Consider the following 18,604-nt stretch of genomic DNA (forward strand, 5'->3'; position numbering starts at 1 on the left):
TATCACAAACTGTTGCTCCTAGAGCATTTCTTGGGGCTCTTTCTGCTCTTCCAGCTTCACAGTGAATTCACATGGGGAGGGTCTCCTCCCTGTACTGCAGATAAACATGCCCCAACTGCCAAGATCCCTGCGGTTATGGGGAGGAGACTGGGCCCATATCTGGGCTGAGGGTGACAGAATGTTAGGCCCAGAAGGTCAGCCCAGAGGAGGTGGGCTCTGTGCGGTCCCCTGGTCCAGCTGAGGGTCTGCAGACCTGCAGCTCTGTGCTTATGAGACAGGGGGTGAGCTGAGCAGAGAGTCTCTTTGGTCAATCTCAATGGCAGAGGTGGGGGATGGGGACGGGACCACCTCTGGATAGCCTCTTTCCACTGCCCAGGCTGAATCCCCCATGATGTCATTAGGTTCAGAGTTCATGGACTCAGGCTCTTGCTGCCCCACAGGACTGAGATCCCACAGGGTCTCCAAGTCTCAGCCCCTCTGCTGCCAACACCTTCCCTGAAGCCCCAAGAGCAGGGAACCCTAGAGAGAGATGAGGCTGGGTGGGGGAAGAATGCTCTGGGTCTCATCACTTCCCCTCCAGGGGTTTCCCCCTCCCCCACCCCGATCTCAGCCCCTCTGCCCTTCCAGGGGCTCAGCAGCAGCAGGGGTCTGTGAAGGCCTCCTGCTCTCCACCCGTGCTCCCTGGACCCTGGGGCTCTGGAATGGGAGGAGCAACAGGAAGGACCAGAGTTCATGCCCAACTGGCAGGTCCTGGAAAGGCTGCCCTGGGTGTTTACCCCCAATGTCTCCCTAGAAGTTATCCCTAAATACTCTGAATGTCGCCGCTGATGGGTTCATATGTCCTCTACTAGATTCACATCAGTGTCGTTCCCTTTAGTATAGACACTGCCTCCTCCCAAGAAGCTGAGAAGCCCCATGAGATTGTCACATCACCGTCATTGTTCCCTATGACCCTCATGACCTCTAGGATGTAGGAGGGGCAGTATTATTATTCTCTTCGACAGAAAAGGGCACAGAGGTGATACTCATGGTTATATGATTTTCCCCAGGTCAGTTACTATCTGATGACATCAAAGGCAGGTCTTTTTAAAGGCAGGTCTTCTGATTTCAAACCCAGTGCTTTTCTCAGGGCACCAACCTGCCTTCCCAACGAGGGGATCATCTCTGTGGCCAGCCAGAAGCATTGGGCTGCCCTCATGTCCCTCCCCACCAGAGGCAGTGCTCTCAAAGCTTACTGGGGCTGGAAGAGGGGCTCCCCCACTCACCAATGACTGTGAGGGTGCCTGTGACCTCTGCTGATCCAAAGGTGTTGGTGACCTCACAAATGTAGGTGCCGCTGTCCTCGGTCCGCAGGTCACTGATGGTCAGCCCCGTGATGCGCTTGGTCCAGCGGCTGTCAGCTGGGAGGGGTCGGCCATCCTTGAGCCAGCGGATGGCAGGGATGGGGTAACCAGAGGCGGTGCAGGGCAGCTCCATGGTGTGGCCGGCCCACACTTCCTGGGAGTGGAAGCCGTCCAGGATGGTGGGGATTGACTCGGCAGGATCTGGAAGGCAGAGAGCGTGAGTGGTCCTGGGCAGTCCTGGGAAGGGTGGGGTGGGGGTCGGGGTGGGAAGGCAGGCACCCAGAACTTGCTGCCCACTGGTGCCCGGAGTGAGTGATGCCCAGTGGGATGGCTCACTGGATCCCCTGGTGCTCCAGACTCTGGCCCAGACTCTCCTGCTCAGCCAGATGGAAGCCCTGGAAAGCATGGCTGGGAGCGGGGGCTGAGGGAGGTGAGGATGTGGTGGGCAGGCTAGGTTAGAATGACAAACAGAGGGAGAAAGCAAAACCACAAGAGGGAGGGAGAGACGTTCATATACACAGTCCCCGTGGCAGGAAGACCACGACCTCTTGGGACTATAGTTCTGGTCCATTTTGGTCTGGGTCTGTCAAGGATGGGCACCTCGGTTCTGTCCTGTCTGCTCCCACCTGCAATCTGGGTGGGCTCAGAGGAGGTAGTGTTTTTCTCCCCAAGCCCAGAAAGATTTAGAAGTTAAGCCTTCTGTAAAATACACCTGCCATCCAGCAATGCTCCTCTCTTTTGTGTTCCCAAACCACAAGCAAGCAGTGACTGTGGGCCTGCGGCCCCACACTCCAGGAGACCAGGCCCTCATTGGTGGGATTCGGTGTGTCGCATCCCTGCCATCTGAGCAACATTCTGGCTGCTGCCTCAGTCTAGTTCTCACCCTGAAAGGCCTGCCTGGGTGTTCTGCCCACTAGGGACCTTCCCCTGATGTACACCCCACAGGCTGCCTTTACCTACATATTACAATCCCCACTTCCTATCCTGAGTTAGGCCTCTGTGATCTGTGATCTTACCCCAACCAGGTTCCCTGGCCTGGCCTGCCCCAACCTTCTGATGTCACCACTTCCCCACACCAGGCACGTTGTCAGCACACTGCCTGACACCTGAGTGCCCTACCAGCCCGCTCTGCTTGGCCAGCTCCTGCTGATCTTTCAGAAAAAGCTTCAATCTCACCCTTTCTGGACATCTCCCCCAGGCCACCCTCACTGGACTCCCATAGGGTTTTCTTTTTCTTTCATTTTATTTTCAAGCAAATTTTTCTTTTTAAAAGATTTAAAAAAAAAAAGCACAATACACACACATGGCAAAAGTTCTGAAAGTAGACAAGATCATATAGTGAAAAGGGGGGCCCCTCACTGCGCTTCCAGTTGCCCCGTTTCCCTCCCAGAGGCAACCACTGTTGCTGCCCCCTCCCCTCACCCCGACCGCTCTTGCCAGCAGCCGTCTGCACCAGGCCGTGTATCTGGTTTCCCTGGACGCTCCTTGAGGCAGTGCTGATCCCCTGTGGCATCCCCACGTGCCTGGGCTGCCCGAGCCATAGACATCCGAGGGAGGGTGAATGGAGGCACAGGGGCAGGGGGTGGGCCAGCGGTCTGCCTTTCCCACATCGAGGAACTTCATAGGCTCATGGAACAGTAGAGCCGACTTATGGACTTGGAAAGTGAAAGTGAAGTCGCGCAGTTGTGTCCCACTCTTTGCAACCCCATGGACTGTAGCCCGCCAGGTTCTGTTGTCCATGGGATTCTCCAGGCAAGAATACCGGCATGGGTTGCCATTTCCTTCTCCAGGGCATCTTCCCAACCCAGGGATCGAACCTGGGTCTCCCGCATTGCAGGATTCTTTACCCTCTGAGCCACCAGGGGGAGGTCCTTAGGGACTTGGGGGGCACACACAGATGGGGACCCTGAGACCAGAGAAGTGCAGTGACCTGCCCAGGATCCGACTGCAGAGCCAGGATCTAAAACCAGGTCTCCCCACGCTTGTTCAGTAAATGCGCTCTGAGACGGAAGAATCTAACACTGGATCCGGCTCCAGGGTGAATGGTGAGAGCGCTGACACCCCGCTGGCCCCTCCTGATGAAATGGGAAATGTCCTCTGTTCTCGGCTCACCCTGTGACTGCCCCCTACCCCCCCCCTTGGAGAGGGGCTGCGCTTGGAAGGCTCCTCCCTGCGGAAAGACTTTCTAGAAGACTCTGCTCTTTTCCCACCCTCCAGGGCTTCTCATGAGGAGCTGGGGAGTGGGAATCAGGCGACCCTGATGTCAGTGGCCGGCATCACTGCTGAGCTGGGTGACCTTGGGTGAGTGGGTGGGGGTGTCTTATGACCTCCCAGAGTCTGTACCTCCTGCACGCAGAGGTGACACTGCCATCTCCAGATCTCCCCAGGCTGTGGTGGGCAACAAAGCACAGCGTATGTCAAAGAGCCAGGCTGACGCTGAGCTGCCACGCAGATGCGCTGGGCGATTACTATTCCGTGCCCGCCCACCCTCCCCGCCAGCTTCTGCGGCCTCTTCCCCTACAACCCTGTGGGAACGGTTGGGATAAACAAACCCGGTGCCAGGGAAGAATTACTCAACGTGACACTTAATTGATGCAAAATACACAAATTCCGTGGCACATCGCAGAATTTACAAGCGGAGGGGCCGACGGGGCGGTGGAAGAAGGGGCGGTGGTGGTGGGGGGCGGTGGGAGGGAATTAATCACCGAGTCTCAGGCGTGAAATTAAATTCTGAAGGAAAGAAACCTCTTTCATTACTCGGGAGCAGAAGTAAAATGCCGTGGCGTGTACGGCGATAGCCTGGGGGGATCGGGTGCTGCCAGGGCTGGGGGAGACAGATGGCCTGGCCCTGAGAAATCTCTGGGGCCAAGGCAGGGCTGGTGTGAGGGGGTCAGGGTGCTCTGGAGTTGGGGGGATGCTGCTGGGACCTCCCCCAGCTGGCTGGACAATGCCGCCCTGGAACATGGCTTCTGCACCCGGCTTGGCATCCCGTGAGCTGGGGAACTCAGGTGTGGCCTCTCAGCCTCTCTGGTCGCTCTTTATGAATGGAGGTCCCCTCCTTTATGAATGCAGATGAAGGTGCCTCCTCCACAGAGAAGATGCTCATGACAGCACTGGGTAATAAAGTCTAAAGAGCGCCTCAATGTGTCGAATGATTATTAGGCCTTTTTTGAGGGGGCTCAGACTTTCCTTAAGTCTGCCTCTGCTCAGGTGAAAGCTGATCCCTACCCTCGACTCAGGGAATGGATCTGAGAATTGAGGTTGGGGGGCTGCGGCCTGAGCACCCCCTGGCACGAATTCCCCTCTGCACTTCCTTGCCTGGGTATCAGTTGCATTTCTGCCAAGACAAGCAGCGTGTAGATTTCCTCGTCACGTCGCATGATGTCAGGGCCCGCGTCAGTCCCAGGGCCCCTTCCCTGGGCGCCCCTGCGCTGCCAGTGGCTTCCTCTGGGTCTCTGTCTCCCTGCCGCTGTCGTCTTGTCTACCTCATCTCTCTGGTAGGTTTCTGTTTTCCTCCGTCCCCGTCTTGCTCCCTCTGAGCCCACGTCTCTCCTCTTTTGTCATCCGGGTGCCTCCCTGTCTTTGCTTCTCTGTTTCTCTAGGCTTTATCTCTGAGTCTCTGAGTGGCATCTCCCATTCTCCACATCCCCCAGCCCCAACTGGCAGGCACTCACCACAGCCCCCCAGAGGAAGAAGGGTTGGCATATTCTCCAGTTCCCCGCCCCCCATTTTTTGGCAGCACCATGTGGCATGTGGGATCTTCATTCCCCTACCAGGGATTGAACCTGCACCCCTTGCGCTGGAAGTGCGGAGTCTTAACCACTGGACCACCAGGAAAGTCCCTTCTCTAGTTTAAAGGGTATCTTTTTGGAGGGCCAAGAGCAGAAGTAAGATTAGTAGGATGAAGGGGCTAAATATTCATGCAAGGGAAAGCAGCAGACCAGCAGGATGGGGGATTCTGTGCCGGATGAGAGGCATGCAAATGAGATGCAAAACACCACACACACAAGTCCCTATAATTTGGAAGGGAACCACTGGCACATTTGGGAACTGGGCTGCAGATGGCAAGGTCTAGCCACAAAGATGGGGCCACATTGTGCAGTCCCGTCTCCTCCCCATGTGACAGTGCAGTTTCATTTGGCACTGGTTAGTTTTAACCATAAATATTGACTTAGCACCTACTATGTGCCAGGCACAGGTCCAAGCTTTGGAGACACAAGGGAGAAAAAGAGAGCCCGATCCTTGCTCTTCTGGCTTCTGGTCTTGCCCCCAAAATGCACCAGGCAAATAAGAGGGGGCCCTTGATACAGTCACCTGCTGGTCAGGGTAATCCTCCCCAAATCACAGGAGAGAGAGAGACGGAATCCAAGAAGTCATCTCACAGAGATAGAGAACAAACATATGGGCACCAAGAGGGGAAGGAGGGTGGGATGGACTGGGAGACTGGGATCGGCAAACACACACTGCTGCTGCTGCTGCTGCTGCTGCTGCTGAGTCACTTCAGTCGTGTCCGACTCTGTGCGACCCCATAGATGGCAGCCCACCAGTCTCCCCAGTCCCTGAGATTCTCCAGGCAAGAACACTGGAGTGGGTTGCCATTTCCTTCTCCAATGCATGAAAGTGAAAAGTGAAAGTGAAGTCGCTCAGTCGTGTCCGACTCTTCGCGACCCCACGGACTGCAGCCCACCAGGCTCCTCCGTCCGTGGGATTTTCCAGGCGAGAGCACTGGAGTGGGGGCCATCGCCTTCTCTGAGACATACACTACTGTGTATAAGACAGATAACTAATGAGAACCTATTGTGTAGCACAGGAAACTACTCAGTGCTTGGTGGTGACCTAAATGGGAAAGAAATCCAAAAAAAGCTGAGATATGTGTATACACACAGCTGATTCACTTTGCTGTGGAGTAGACACTAACACTGGAAAGCAGCTATATGAGCTATGTGTTAGTTGCTCAGTCGTGTCTAACTCTTTGCAACCCCATCGACTGTAGAATGCCAGGCTCCTCTGTCCATGGAATTCTCCAGGCAAGAATACTGGAGTGGGTTGCCATTTTCTCCTCCAGGGGATCTTCCAGACCCAGGGATCGAACCCAGGTCTCCTGCATAGCAGGCATATTCTCTACCCTCTGAGCCACCAGGGAAGCCCAAAGCAACTATACTCAAAAAAAAAAAAAAAAAAAAGAAAGAAAGAAAAGGAATTTGAGAAGTCACCTAATCTAGCTCGTTTTTACAGAGACCCAAAGGGGTTGAGCGATTTGGTGGTACTAGTCCCCAAACCAGGTATTCTGACAATCAGTTCATGTTCCTTCCAGAAGCTACTCTGACCCCACTTCCATAAGAGCAGGAATCTTCAAACTGCAGGTCACACACGGTTGGGAAGTGATGGAATCCATGTGGTGAGTGGTGACCAGCATTTAGATAAACTGAGACAGGATAGAGTAGAATAGGAACTATCAGAGTGCGTCACAGGGTGTGTGGTAGGAAACACCATGCATGCATGGCATCGCTGATGATGTCTGAGGATCGCTGTCAAGAGTCTGAAAAGCGCTATTCCAGGAGGCCTCCCTTGAAGAGCACCAGGTGACTTTCTTTCCTCTGTAACCGGAGCATCTGTATGGTGTTCGATTAGCCCCTTCCATGGGGGGTCTGTGGCTGGAGGATGTGAATTCTGGCTGTGCCTCCCACTGGTTGAACAGTTGGGATAAGTGGCCTGGCTTCCCTAAGGTCTGATTTTCTTACCTATAGAAATACGAAGTGCAGTGCACACCTTACCCGGCTATGATAGTGCCTAAGAAACAGTACATACATGAAATTTCTGGCACTTGGAGATTCAGGAAACAGCAGCTTCCATCCTTCTGTAAGAAGCCACTCCAGAATAAAGATCCTTTATTTAATTTAGAGATTTTTTTTTTTTTACCTTGTGTTTGCCTACTTTCAAATCTTGTGAGGTAGGCTGTAATAAAAACATGCAGGAGCGCTCAGTCGCTCCAGTCGTATCCGACTCTGCGACGCTGTGGACTAGAGCCCGCCAGGCTCCTCTGTCTACGGGATTCTCCAGGCAAGAATACTGGAGTGGGTCACCATGCCCTTCTCCAGTGGATATTCTCCACCCAGAGATCAAACCTGTGCCTCCTGAAGCCATTGCATTGCAGACTAATTCTTAACTGCTGACCCACTGGGGAAGCCCCTAACGAAAGGTATATATGTATTCAAAAATAAATAAACTAATAGAATCTTAAAAAAAAAAAGAAGAGACACAAGGAAATACAAAATCTCCCTAATCCAATCCAATCCAATCCAATCATTACTGCGTTGGAGCAGTAGATTATATCTATGAGCTTCCAGGCGGCAAAGGCAAAAAAGCAGAGAGGGGATGGGCTCCATATCCCCCATTATTTGATAAATGGTACAGTGGTCTAGTCAAGGCTATGGTTTTTCCAGTGGTCATGTATGGATGTGAGAGTTGGACTGTGAAGAAAGCTGAGCGCCAAAGAATTGATGCTTTTGAAATGTGGTGTTGAAGAAGACTCTTGAGAGTCCCTTGGACCGCAAGGAGATCCAACCAGTCCATTCTGAAGGAGATCAGCCCTGGGATTTCTTTGGAGGGAATGATGCTGAAGCTGAAACTCCGGTACTTTGGGCACCTCATGTGAAGAGTTGACTCATTGGAAAAGACTCTGATGCTGGGAGGGATTGGGGGCAGGAGGAGAAGGGGACGACCGAGGATGAGATGGCTGGAAGGCATCATGGACTCGATGGACACGAGTCTGAGTGAACTCCAGGAGTTGGTGATGGACAGGGAGGCCTGTCGTGCTGCGATTCATGGGGTCGCAAAGAGTCGGACATGACTGAGCGACTGAACTGAACTGAACTGAACTAAACTGAACTGAACTGAACAGGGGTAAAGAATCCGCCTGCCAATGCAGGAGATGCAGGTTCGATCCCTGGGTCAGAAAGAACCCCTGGAGAAGGAAATGGCAACCCACTCCAGGATTCTTGCCTGGAAAATCCCATGGACAGAGGAGCCTGGAGGCTACAGTCCATGGGGTTACAAAGAAATGGACATGACTGAGCGACTAAACAAAAACAGCAAACAGCTCTTCAGGGGCCTTCAGCTTTCTCAGGCAGACTCCTGAAAAGAATTGAACTGTAGAGTTCTGGATATGAAAAACATCCCCAATCAAACCAGACAAGGTCTGCTCAATGCTTTCTGTACCTGTGTTCTTGAATCTGCTTCTCTTGAATGCCCTGATTACACGGCAGACTCCCTGATCCATGGAGCCGACATGCCCACCCGGTCTTGGGGTCGGGCTGGTACCCTCCCTTCGTCTGCAGCCCTCCGGCCTACCTGTCACAGAGAGGCGGGCCCCGTTGCTCTGCCGGGTCTCCCCGCTATACTTGTGCTTGGTGATGCAGCGGTAGGTGGAGAGGGCGTCCTCCTTCTGCACGTCAGAGATGTACAGCCCGCCGTGGGAAGTGATAAAAAACCTGTTCTCTGGAGACATAATCAGGACACAGTTGATTACTTCTCTGGCTGGACCTGCCACCAGAAGCAACTCGGGCCTGGACCTGGACTTCTGCTCGGCCAGGTTGCCCTGTTGCCCAGGGGATGGGAGATGATGGGGAAAAGGGGCTGAAGCTGTGAGGAGAGCATCTCTCGCAGATGAGCATTTTCCACGTGTAAACAAAGAGAAATCACAATAATTATTCCTTTAAGTGTAGATGCTTCAGCTTTTCGCAGAAAGATGCAGGGCTTTGGAGTCAAGATCTGGGTTCCAATCTGACTCTTCCACTTATTAGCTGTGTGACTGTGGGGAAGTTAATTAAGCTGTCTGAGTCTTATCTGCACAACAGAGTGCAAATAATACTTCATGGAGTGGATATAATGATGACAAAAATAATAAAGTGTCTGGCACTCAGCAAGTGCTCACTTACGGAGTATCAGTCCTCCTCTTTCCTATCTCTTGGCAAGAGTTTGCAAAGCTTTAACAATCGTTGCTTGTTTGTTCTTACAACTGTCTGAGGTGTCATCCCCATTTTAAAATCACACAGGCAGTAAGTGGATCAGAACTCAGGCCTTTTGCCAGCACCTAGCTCTCCCCCTGCACTGAGCCAAACAAGCCTAAATTCTTTTCTTTCAATGTCAGCTATTTATTCACTCAAGAAACAATTACTGAGACTAAGTTATACTAAGGGTGGGGGTGCGGAGATGCAGAGCTACGATGCTAATTCATCATGCAGTTCTTTTTTATTTGTTTATTTATTTTGCTTATTTGGCTGTGCCAGGTCTTAGTTGTAGTAGCATGCAGGATCCTTACTTGTGGCATGGGGGATCCAGTTCCCTAATCAAGGATCGAACGCAGGCCCCTTGCATTGGGAACACAGAGTCTCAGCCAGTGGACCGCCAGGGAAGCCCTCATCGTGCAAGGCCAAGGCGCTTGTACTGTGTTTTACTTTCCCTGCCCTCTCTGTGGTCTCCCTGTGGTGACTTGGCTGGGAAGCGGGAAGGAAAGAGTAGTTTCACCCATTTGGCTGATTATAAGATAAGACTCCACTCAGAGGTAGAGTGGATTTCCTCGTCCAAGATCCTAAGGCAAACCCTGAACTTGAGCTTGGTCAGGGCTGTTTTGTTTTATTTGTTTTTTTTAGGGCTGATTTTAAAATGGGGAGAATATGGACTCAAAGTTGGGGAAAGGCTTGTATTTGGCTTTGGGACTCTCTAAGCTTATGGTCTCCCACCCAAGATCCAGCCAGACTGAGATGGAAAAGCTAACCTAGGGTCCCTCATCCTTGCTCTCTGAGGGCGTAGCTGCTTCCCCAGGCAGACACAGAAGAGCCCAGGCTGCCATTTCTACAAGAGGGGGCATCAGAATCAGGACAGTGATGATGACTTACAAGAAAGCTGCTGGAGAGAGGGTAATGCTGACCTCAGACAAAGGACTTGCTAACACCAGACTGCCAGGCTTTCACAAGGAAACATTTTGGGGAGCCCCATGCACTTCAAATCCTGTTATTTGAGGTCTGCTTCCTCCCACCTGGGGGCTGAGTGAACCCTCTCAGTCAAGAGCTCTGACACTCTCTGGTTAGGAGTATTTTGCGGTGTCTCATCCTGCCAAGCAAAAGCCCAAGATCTCAGCACCATGGACAGGGACCTCCTGAAAGGACATTTTCCAACAATGAAACCTGGAGAACCGCAGGGTTGAAAAGCTGAATGCATTTGACTGCTTCTTTGACAAAGCTTCTCTGGCTTTCATCTGAATACCTCCAGGGCTGGGGAACTCACTACCTCATTCAGCGACCCATTGTGAAGTTGACCGTGCTGACTTTGAGAAAGGTCTTCCTTGGTCACAACTGGTCTCCATGGATCCTGGTTTCTACTCCTTGGAGTAGCCCTACAGAGCAGCCTAAACTCATGTGACTGACACACTCCCTCACACACTGGAAGGCAGCAATCAGGCTCTTTGACTTTTCAAGAGTCTTAAGGATTATATTTTTTAATTGTTATGTAGTAGGGTTTCAAATAGCTTCTTCAATCTAGCTGGTCTCTGGCTTCTTAATACATTTTGGTTTATCTACAAATCTCTTAAATTTTCCTCCCTCTTTCCCACTTCCCCACGCCCCTTCTCTTCTCCTCTCCTTCCCATATATCTTTGTACATGACTAGGCCTCCTGGAGAAGGAAATGGCAGCCCACTCCAGTATGCTTACTGGGAAATACCATGGACAGAAGAGCCTGGAGAGCTATAGTCCAAGAGGTCACAAAGACTCAGACATGATTTAGAGACTGCTAGGTGCCCGGCATTTTGCTGAGGGTGGGGATCTATCTGAGGAGGGCAGAATAGAGCAGGGCTACCAACCACCCACCTAAGCTGCGTTAACTTTTCAGGGGGGATTGAGTAGGGATGAGGGGCAGATCAATTTTACTACTGCTTCATACTCTGATTTAAAGGTCCTTGTTATGTGTCCACAAGCTATTTCTAGGCTACCTTCCCTCTCTCCACTCTTGGACACCCTCGGCTAATTGGATCTGGGTCCGGGACTTCATGCAGATCCCTACTGAGTAACATCTTGTTGAATCTCCTTAGAGGAACACTTGGCCAGCTGGCAGGCTGCCTGGAGCTTGCGGACCCCCGCCCTGCCCCCTCCAACACGAAGACCACGCTCTATAGACCCCCACTCAGCGCTGTGGGTAAAAGAAGAAAAAGAGGCAGGAAGGAGCCCGGCTCTGCTGCTGGCAGTCAGAGGACCAGCAGGAAGCACGGAGGAAGCCAGTCTCTCCACCCAGACTCTGCACCTGCCGCTTTGTCTCCATGTTGAGACATCCCAAAGTCAAACGTGGAAGCGCTCTTGTAATTTATTATGTAACTGCGGCTGGAATGCAGGACGACTGGAGGGTGTTGCTGCCAATCAGAAGTATGAGGGCTGGAGGTGGTGGGATGAGGAAAAACAGGAAACGCCCCAAAATCAGCCTTAGCGGCCCACAGGTGCTCCAGCCTGGACAGCCAGGACCCTGTTATCCTCAGATCGACACCAGCAATGGTGCACTTGGCCCTGAGGAATTTTAAGTTGGGGAGGGGTGCTGTGGTGATGGTGGTGGGGATCTGGGGTTTCTATAGCAACAAGCAGCTGCTGCATCTGATGTTTCACATCCTTCATTGTCCTCATTTTCCCCCTCCCTTCCCCCCTTCTTGTGCATATTTAATTGCAGTAACATTTCCAGATACAGTGTATCGCTCCTCCTGAAACAAAGGCAGGCTGCAGTCAGGGGGATGCATGGCGAGCAAGAGGGGAAGGAGAAATCAGGGGTATTATGTTAATCCCCACTGGGGGGATGTGTGCGACATCAGTTCTGCATGTTTGATGAGAATCAGATGATGGGCCCCGCTGGGGAAGGATGGAGAAGGGGGCCTGCAGAGTGAAAGGCATTCGGTGTGGAGGGGGAGGAGGCATAGTCTGCTGGTGGGGGGTGGGTCCGGGACTCCAAACACGGCTAGCCTCCGAGGCTGGCTCCAGGGGGCTGCCCTGGCAGTCTGGCAGCTCATCCTCTGCAGCCCAGTGGGACCACCTGTCCTTGGATTGGGGAGAGGAGCCATTACCATCCCAATGTCTTGGTTTCTCCTCCTTGGGGTAGGCTGCGTCCAGCTGGAGGAAGGATGGAGTGGCAGGCAGGACTACCACGTCTGGCCTCCACCCTGAGGCCACTTGGACATGTGTGTCTGGGAGCATTTTTGGTTGTTACCAAAACTTGGGGGGTGTACTAATGACATTTAGTGGTCAAGTCAGAGTGACAACAACTGTTCTACTCTAAATGCGAAGAGTGTGCCCATGGAGGGTCATTTTCCCTTAGGCTCTAGGACGAGGACATGGAACTATGCTCCAGTGTGGACTCTGCCTTTGGCGCTGCCTGTCTGTTACATCTCAAAGTCTGCAGTGTCATCTGTGAACACACCCAAGACCAGGGGAGTGCTGTGCGTGGTTAATGAATCCTTTTCTTTTTATTATTACTTGAATACTCTATTATCCTTTCTCCTGGTGATCTGGTTTACGGAGCCCCCATTACATGTTAGGCCAAGGGCTTTATGAACATTATTTCATTTAACCCCCACACTCCTTTGAAATGGACATTATTGTTGTTTCTAGCCAAGGAACAGAGAGGTTAAATAAACCACCCACAGTCACCCAGAAAATAAGGGGTAGCGCCTAGACCATTAGTCTACTTGCTACATTCCTCTAAAGCTCTGTGCTATGCTGACTCTCCCAGAATAACAGCACCTCTTATAGAGACATACATTTAGCCAGCCTCTGCTTGATTGCTTCTATCAGAAGGGTCTTCACTTCCTCACAAAGGCACAGGCATCCATTCGATTCAGTTTGGCCCCATTTATCAAGTCTCCATGGAGCATCCCTGTGTGCTCAACTGGGCTCCACGGGGAAGTCCTGAATTTGCCCTCTGCCCTCTGGGATTCCACAGTTAGAAGAATGTTCTTCTACCAGGGAAGCTTGAGCCTTTAGTAATGGGGACTGGTAGAGGGTGACAAGGGGGCTCAGTGGAAGCCATTAGTGAGAAGAGGAAGATAAAGAGGGGCCAAGCCACCCAGCATTGGGGACAAGCCCAGGACTGAGACTTAGGAGACTGAATTGGCACCCTAACTCTGCCACTAATGAGGAGGCATATCCTCGGTGGAATAGCGTCCCCTACAAAAGTGTCCATACAGAGCTCGTGAATGCAAATAGAATCAAGTTAAAATGAGACCATAATGGAATAAAGTCGACCCCAAATCCAGTATGACTGATGTCCTTACACAGGCAGGGACACACAAGGGGAAGGCCTGTGAAGATGGAGGTGGAGACTGCAGTGATGTAACTGTGAGCAGAGAAAACCAAGGGCTGGGCTTCCCTGGTGGTCCGGTGGTTAAGCCTCCATGCTTCCAATGCATGGGTTTGATATCTGGTTGGGGAACTAAGATCTCATATGTTGGGTGGCATGGTCAAAAAAAAAATGCCAAGGATTCCCAGTGACCCCAGAAACCAGCAAGAGGCAAGAAAAGATCCTCACCCCCTCCTACCATCCTCACCTCTGTGAGCCTGCAGAGGGAGCAGGGCCCTGCCCACACCTTGATTTTGGACTTTTGACCTCCAGAATCGTGACACAGTGAATCTCTGTGGTTTTAAGCCACCCATTTGTGGTCATTTGTTAAGGCAGCCCTGGGAAATGGATGCAGGGTGACCTGAAGGAAGTCCAGTCCTCTCTCAGGCCCTCAGCTTCCCCACCTGTACAAGGAGGGAAGAGGTGGAGGAGATATGTATTTTTAACTATGTTTGTACATTAGAATCATCTAAGGAGCTTTTAAAATTAAACTCAGAATCTCTAGGGGTATGGCCTGGAAATTGGTATTTTTAAAAAGCTTTTTGGCTGATGTAATGTGAAGCCAGGGTGGAGAACCCCTGGATTAACCAAACTGTAAGGCCCTTCACTCTGACAGTGGATGTCTCTATAATTACACCAGACTTCTCTGAGTCCCATTTCTGCTTCAGGAAAATGCAGATAATAAATAGGACTTAGGTCACACAGTTGTTGGGAGTATTGGAAGAACTGGATGAAAGACAAGTTACTGCAGGGAACCGTCTCCAGCACTTGGGTGGTACTCGTTAAATGTCAGCACAAGCAGCTCCATCTCAAGAGATGGAGGGCTGGCTGCTGTTGGGGGGCTCTCTGCCCCGTCCCATGGCCAGGTTTCTTGCAGTCTCCCCCTTCCTCCCAGGAACCTGGAACTAAAGGAGGCCCTCCTTGGCAATTCAGAGGCCCTGGACACAAGTGATAACTGAGCTGACAGCAACTTTTCTGTCTTTTTCCAAGAGGTCAGAGAGCTGGGCCTTGGAGACTCCCTGGAGCTGTAGTAATCACAGAAAGGTAATGGTCAGAAACCTCAGGGCTCCTGGCGGCCCTTGAAGGCTGGGGGAGAAAAATCTGCCTTCTGCAATGGTGGGCCCCTCTCTCTCCCTGCTCTCAGGAGGCACGAGCTGGTCGGGAGAGGGTCCTGGGCAGAGGAGCGGGGGTGGTGAGGGTTTGCTGGAAGGTGTGAACTGGACAGATCCTACGCAGCCTCTAGAGCAAAGGAAGGGAATTAAGGATGGAGCAGGACAGCAGCTTCTTTACTGGCCTCCCTGCTTCTGCTCCCACCCCTTCTGCTCCCAGCAGGCAGCCAGAGTGATGCTTTAAAGTCTCAGTCAGATTCACGCAGCTCCTTTGCTTAAAGCCCTCCAATAGTTTCCCATTTCATTCAGTGCGAAAGCAGTGCTGGTCACAAAATAGACCCTTGATAAATATCTCCAGAATGAAATGAATAAATACATGAATGAATAAATGAAAGAAACTTCCCCAAATTCTACCATTGTTTAATCCTCATGTGCAACTCAGAAAAAGCAGCTCCCAGCTCTAAATTTGCCTCCTCCAGGAAGCCTTCCCAGATTAGCCCACTCCCATTTCTGAGTGTTTCTACGTCTGGCAAACCTCTTGCCACTGCTAATCATTTTCTCTACTCTACTCAATTAGACCTTCAAAAATAACGATTTTGAACATTCAAAAGTCAAGATTTAATAGTATGGTAGTTCCTTAAAAAATTAAAAATAGAATTACTATATGATCCAGCAATTCCACTTCTGGGAAAATATCCTAAAGAAGAAAGCAGGGTGTTGAAAAGATACCTGTTTACCCCTGTTCACAGCAGCATTACTCACAATAGCCAAGAGAAGGAAGCAACACAAGTGTCCGTTGATGGGTGAATGGATAAAGAAAATGTGGTCTATATATACAATGGAATATTACTCAGCCTTTAAAAGGAAGGAAATTCTGTCACATTGCTGTAACATGGACAAACCTTGAGGACATGAGGCTAAGTGAAATAAACCAGACGCAAAGGGACAAATACAGTGTGACTCTACTTATAAAAGGTACCTAGAATAGTGAGATTCCTAGACACAAAGTGAATGCTGGTTGCCAAGGGCTAGAGGGAGGGTGGAATGAGGAGCTGTTTAACGTGCTTGTTGTTGTTGTTCAGCCAGCAAGTTGTGTCCAACTCTTTGGAACCCCATGGATTGCAGCACGCCAGGCCTCCCTGACCCTCACCAATTCCCGGAGTTTGCCCAAGTTCATGTCCATAGAATCGGTGATACCATCCAACCATCTCATCCATAATGTTAAACATTAGTGAACTGTAAGCTGAAACGCTACTGAACACTTAAAATGGTTAAGATGGAAAATTTTACATTATATGTATTTTACCACAATTAAAATGTTAAAAGTCAAGATTATGAAGAACTGGAATGAGTGTGTTTGTGACGTAGTGAGTTTCTTGCTACCAGAGGTAATTCAGTAGAGGCTGAAGAAGCACTGAGATACTGCATAGAAGACTTAAGTATTAAATGAGGGAAATAAACTGATACTTTTTTTTTTTTTTTTTAAACTGATACTTTTTAAGTTTCCTTCCTCCTAGCAATTTAAAAATTCTTAGCTTAAAGAAAGCTGAGTAGCGAGACCTCGTGAACATCATCTGTTACAGTGGTTTTCCAAGTCAAATCAGTGTGCACGTGCTCATTTCTACCCCCGGGCCTTTTGGGGTAGAAATGGCATGCTCTTTCCTTGACTCACACCCCGTCCCATTCAGTCTCAGCTGAAATGCCAGCTCCTTGGAGAGGCCTTGCCTGACCCCTTTATCAAAATTCTTGTCTTCAGAGCACATGGTGTTGAGAGGAGTTATTTTAGCATCCCAACTCCAGAACGTGCCTGGCTCCCTAGATGCTCAGTGAACACGTGCTGACTGAATGAATCCTGCCGTAGAGCAGGCACTTCCAACGGGCTGAGACTGCTGCACCTCAGGCCTGGGTCCTGCGCCGAGGTCCCTCCCACCCTGGGGTCTCTTCCCTCTCTAACCCCTGCTGCCACGCTGCAATGATTTGGGCCGCTGCTCCCCCGTGAGACCACCGATCCTTGTTTCAGTCTCTTAGCTCCAGGCTGAGACACTAAAACCAGACTGAGCTAAAGGAAAAAATAAAAAAAGGAGATAAACAGTGACCAGAGCTGGGAAGTCTGGAGTGCACACCCTGGCTGACTCATCTTCAGGGAGAGCCCCCTAGCCAGGGGGTGGCTCTACACTGCCCAGGAGCTCCTAAAACACGTGGAGACCCATGGAGGCTGGGCCCAGGGAAAGGGAGGGACAAGGACACCTCTTCTCCAGCCGACCTGAGGCTCGACCCCCATTACCCATCCCTGATCAAGACCTGCCTCCTCCTTAGGAGACTGGAGCAGAAATGCTGCCCTTGCCCACTAACAGAGCTCGCTGTTCCGAGATGGAACCACATGAGAGTCCCGGGGCCGACAATCAGACGAGGCAACGTAACGCAGCCATGGTGGCAGCGTGGCACCCCGCCCCTCTGCAAAGAGGCGAGCTCAGGAACTGAACTGCCCTGAGTGACTCCGTCTCAGCCTGCCTTGGGGTGAGTTCAGCCTGCTGCATCTTAGAGGTTTCCAGAATTGGGCCTTTGAGAAAGGAAACTTGTGTCCAGGGACCTGTAGCAGCTTGCTGTTGTTGCTCAGCTGCTCAGTCGTGGCTGACTCTTTGTGACCCCATGGACTGCAGCCTGCCAGGCTCCTCTGTCCATGGGGATTCTCCAGGCAAGAGTACTGGAGTGGGTTGCCATTTCCTCCTTCAGGGGATCTTCCCCAGGATCGACCCCATGTCTTTAGCATTTGCAGGTGGGAGCCAGCAGGGAAGCCCCAGGCAGCAGCTCAGGAGGGGCCTGTGCTACAGTGGGTGTATGGGGCATTGTATTTGGAGTCAGAAATGGGAGATTTGAGACCTACCAACCTACCAACTGTGTGGATTTAGGAAAATCCCTTAACCTTTCTGGGATTCTGATCTCTTACCTCCAAACTGGGGACCCTAACCCCTGGTTTTTCTGGGCTCACAGGGTTCTTTTGTAGTGCCCACGTGATGATGGCCGTGGAAGGGCTTTGTGGCCTGTACGGCACTGTATACATGTAAGGAGAGGCTACTGTCATAATAAGCAATAAGGTAATAACTTCATGTTATTGTGTAATATGAAGTATGTAAAAGCGCAGGGTGTATGTGTCCATAACATGTATGTGGGGTGTAGGTGTTTGTGTTGGCATTGTGTTGAATGAATAAGTCCTGGCAGTAGAGAGAAGCTGGGGGTGGGCGACCCTGACAAGGAAGGCCCCAGGAAGCACTGGGAGGTGTGTAGGGGAAGAGAGGCAGGAGGAATGTATGAAGCTTTTCACTGAGATCAGGCTTCGGTCTCCGGTTCTCTTGTGTGAAAAGAGATCGTCTGTCAAGCCCAGAGTTTCCCCAGGTGGCCTCAGGATGCCTCACTTGGCCCCCAAGGAACCCCCACTTCCCCCTCCCCAGCCCTCCCAAAAAACTGCAGTCAGTACAGGCTACTAGTTCCTGTTCCATCCAATGGAGATTTACAAAAACAGTGGGGGCCTCCTGCTGCTTGGAGCCTGTGGGTGGTTCGTGACACCAATGAGATGACTCACCCCAGTGGCAGGACCGCTCTCTCCTCCCAGGGCAGGTGGGTGGGGGTGATCAGCTCTTCTGGGCTGGCAGGGTTAGCCCTGCTGGGGGCCCGGCACCAGGGCAGCCTACAGGCACCTATTGGAGGCTGACTCTGCGGAGCACCCTCCTCTCACTCCTTTGTGATTCCTGCTGATGGTGAGGGACCTGGGGGAACCTGCCAGCCT

The 18,604-nt window shown here is 51.4% G+C and overlaps 1 protein-coding gene across 3 annotated transcripts in view; it reads right to left on the minus strand.

Annotated features, from left to right (window-relative positions):
• Nucleotides 1-18,604, minus strand: part of DSCAML1 (DS cell adhesion molecule like 1) — a 364,102-nt gene that overhangs the window by 88,145 nt on the left and 257,353 nt on the right. For all 3 annotated transcript variants that reach the window (XM_027979838.2, XM_042232660.2, XM_042232661.2), the window contains exons 4-5: nt 8,694-8,840; nt 1,266-1,544 (exon numbers count right to left, since the gene is read on the minus strand). In XM_027979838.2, the coding sequence (XP_027835639.2) occupies nt 1,266-1,544; nt 8,694-8,840 (426 nt within the window). The remainder of the gene's footprint in view (nt 1-1,265; nt 1,545-8,693; nt 8,841-18,604) is intronic.

This window comes from Ovis aries, chromosome 15 (assembly GCF_016772045.2).
Source record: "Ovis aries strain OAR_USU_Benz2616 breed Rambouillet chromosome 15, ARS-UI_Ramb_v3.0, whole genome shotgun sequence".
NCBI lineage: Eukaryota > Metazoa > Chordata > Mammalia > Artiodactyla > Bovidae > Ovis > Ovis aries.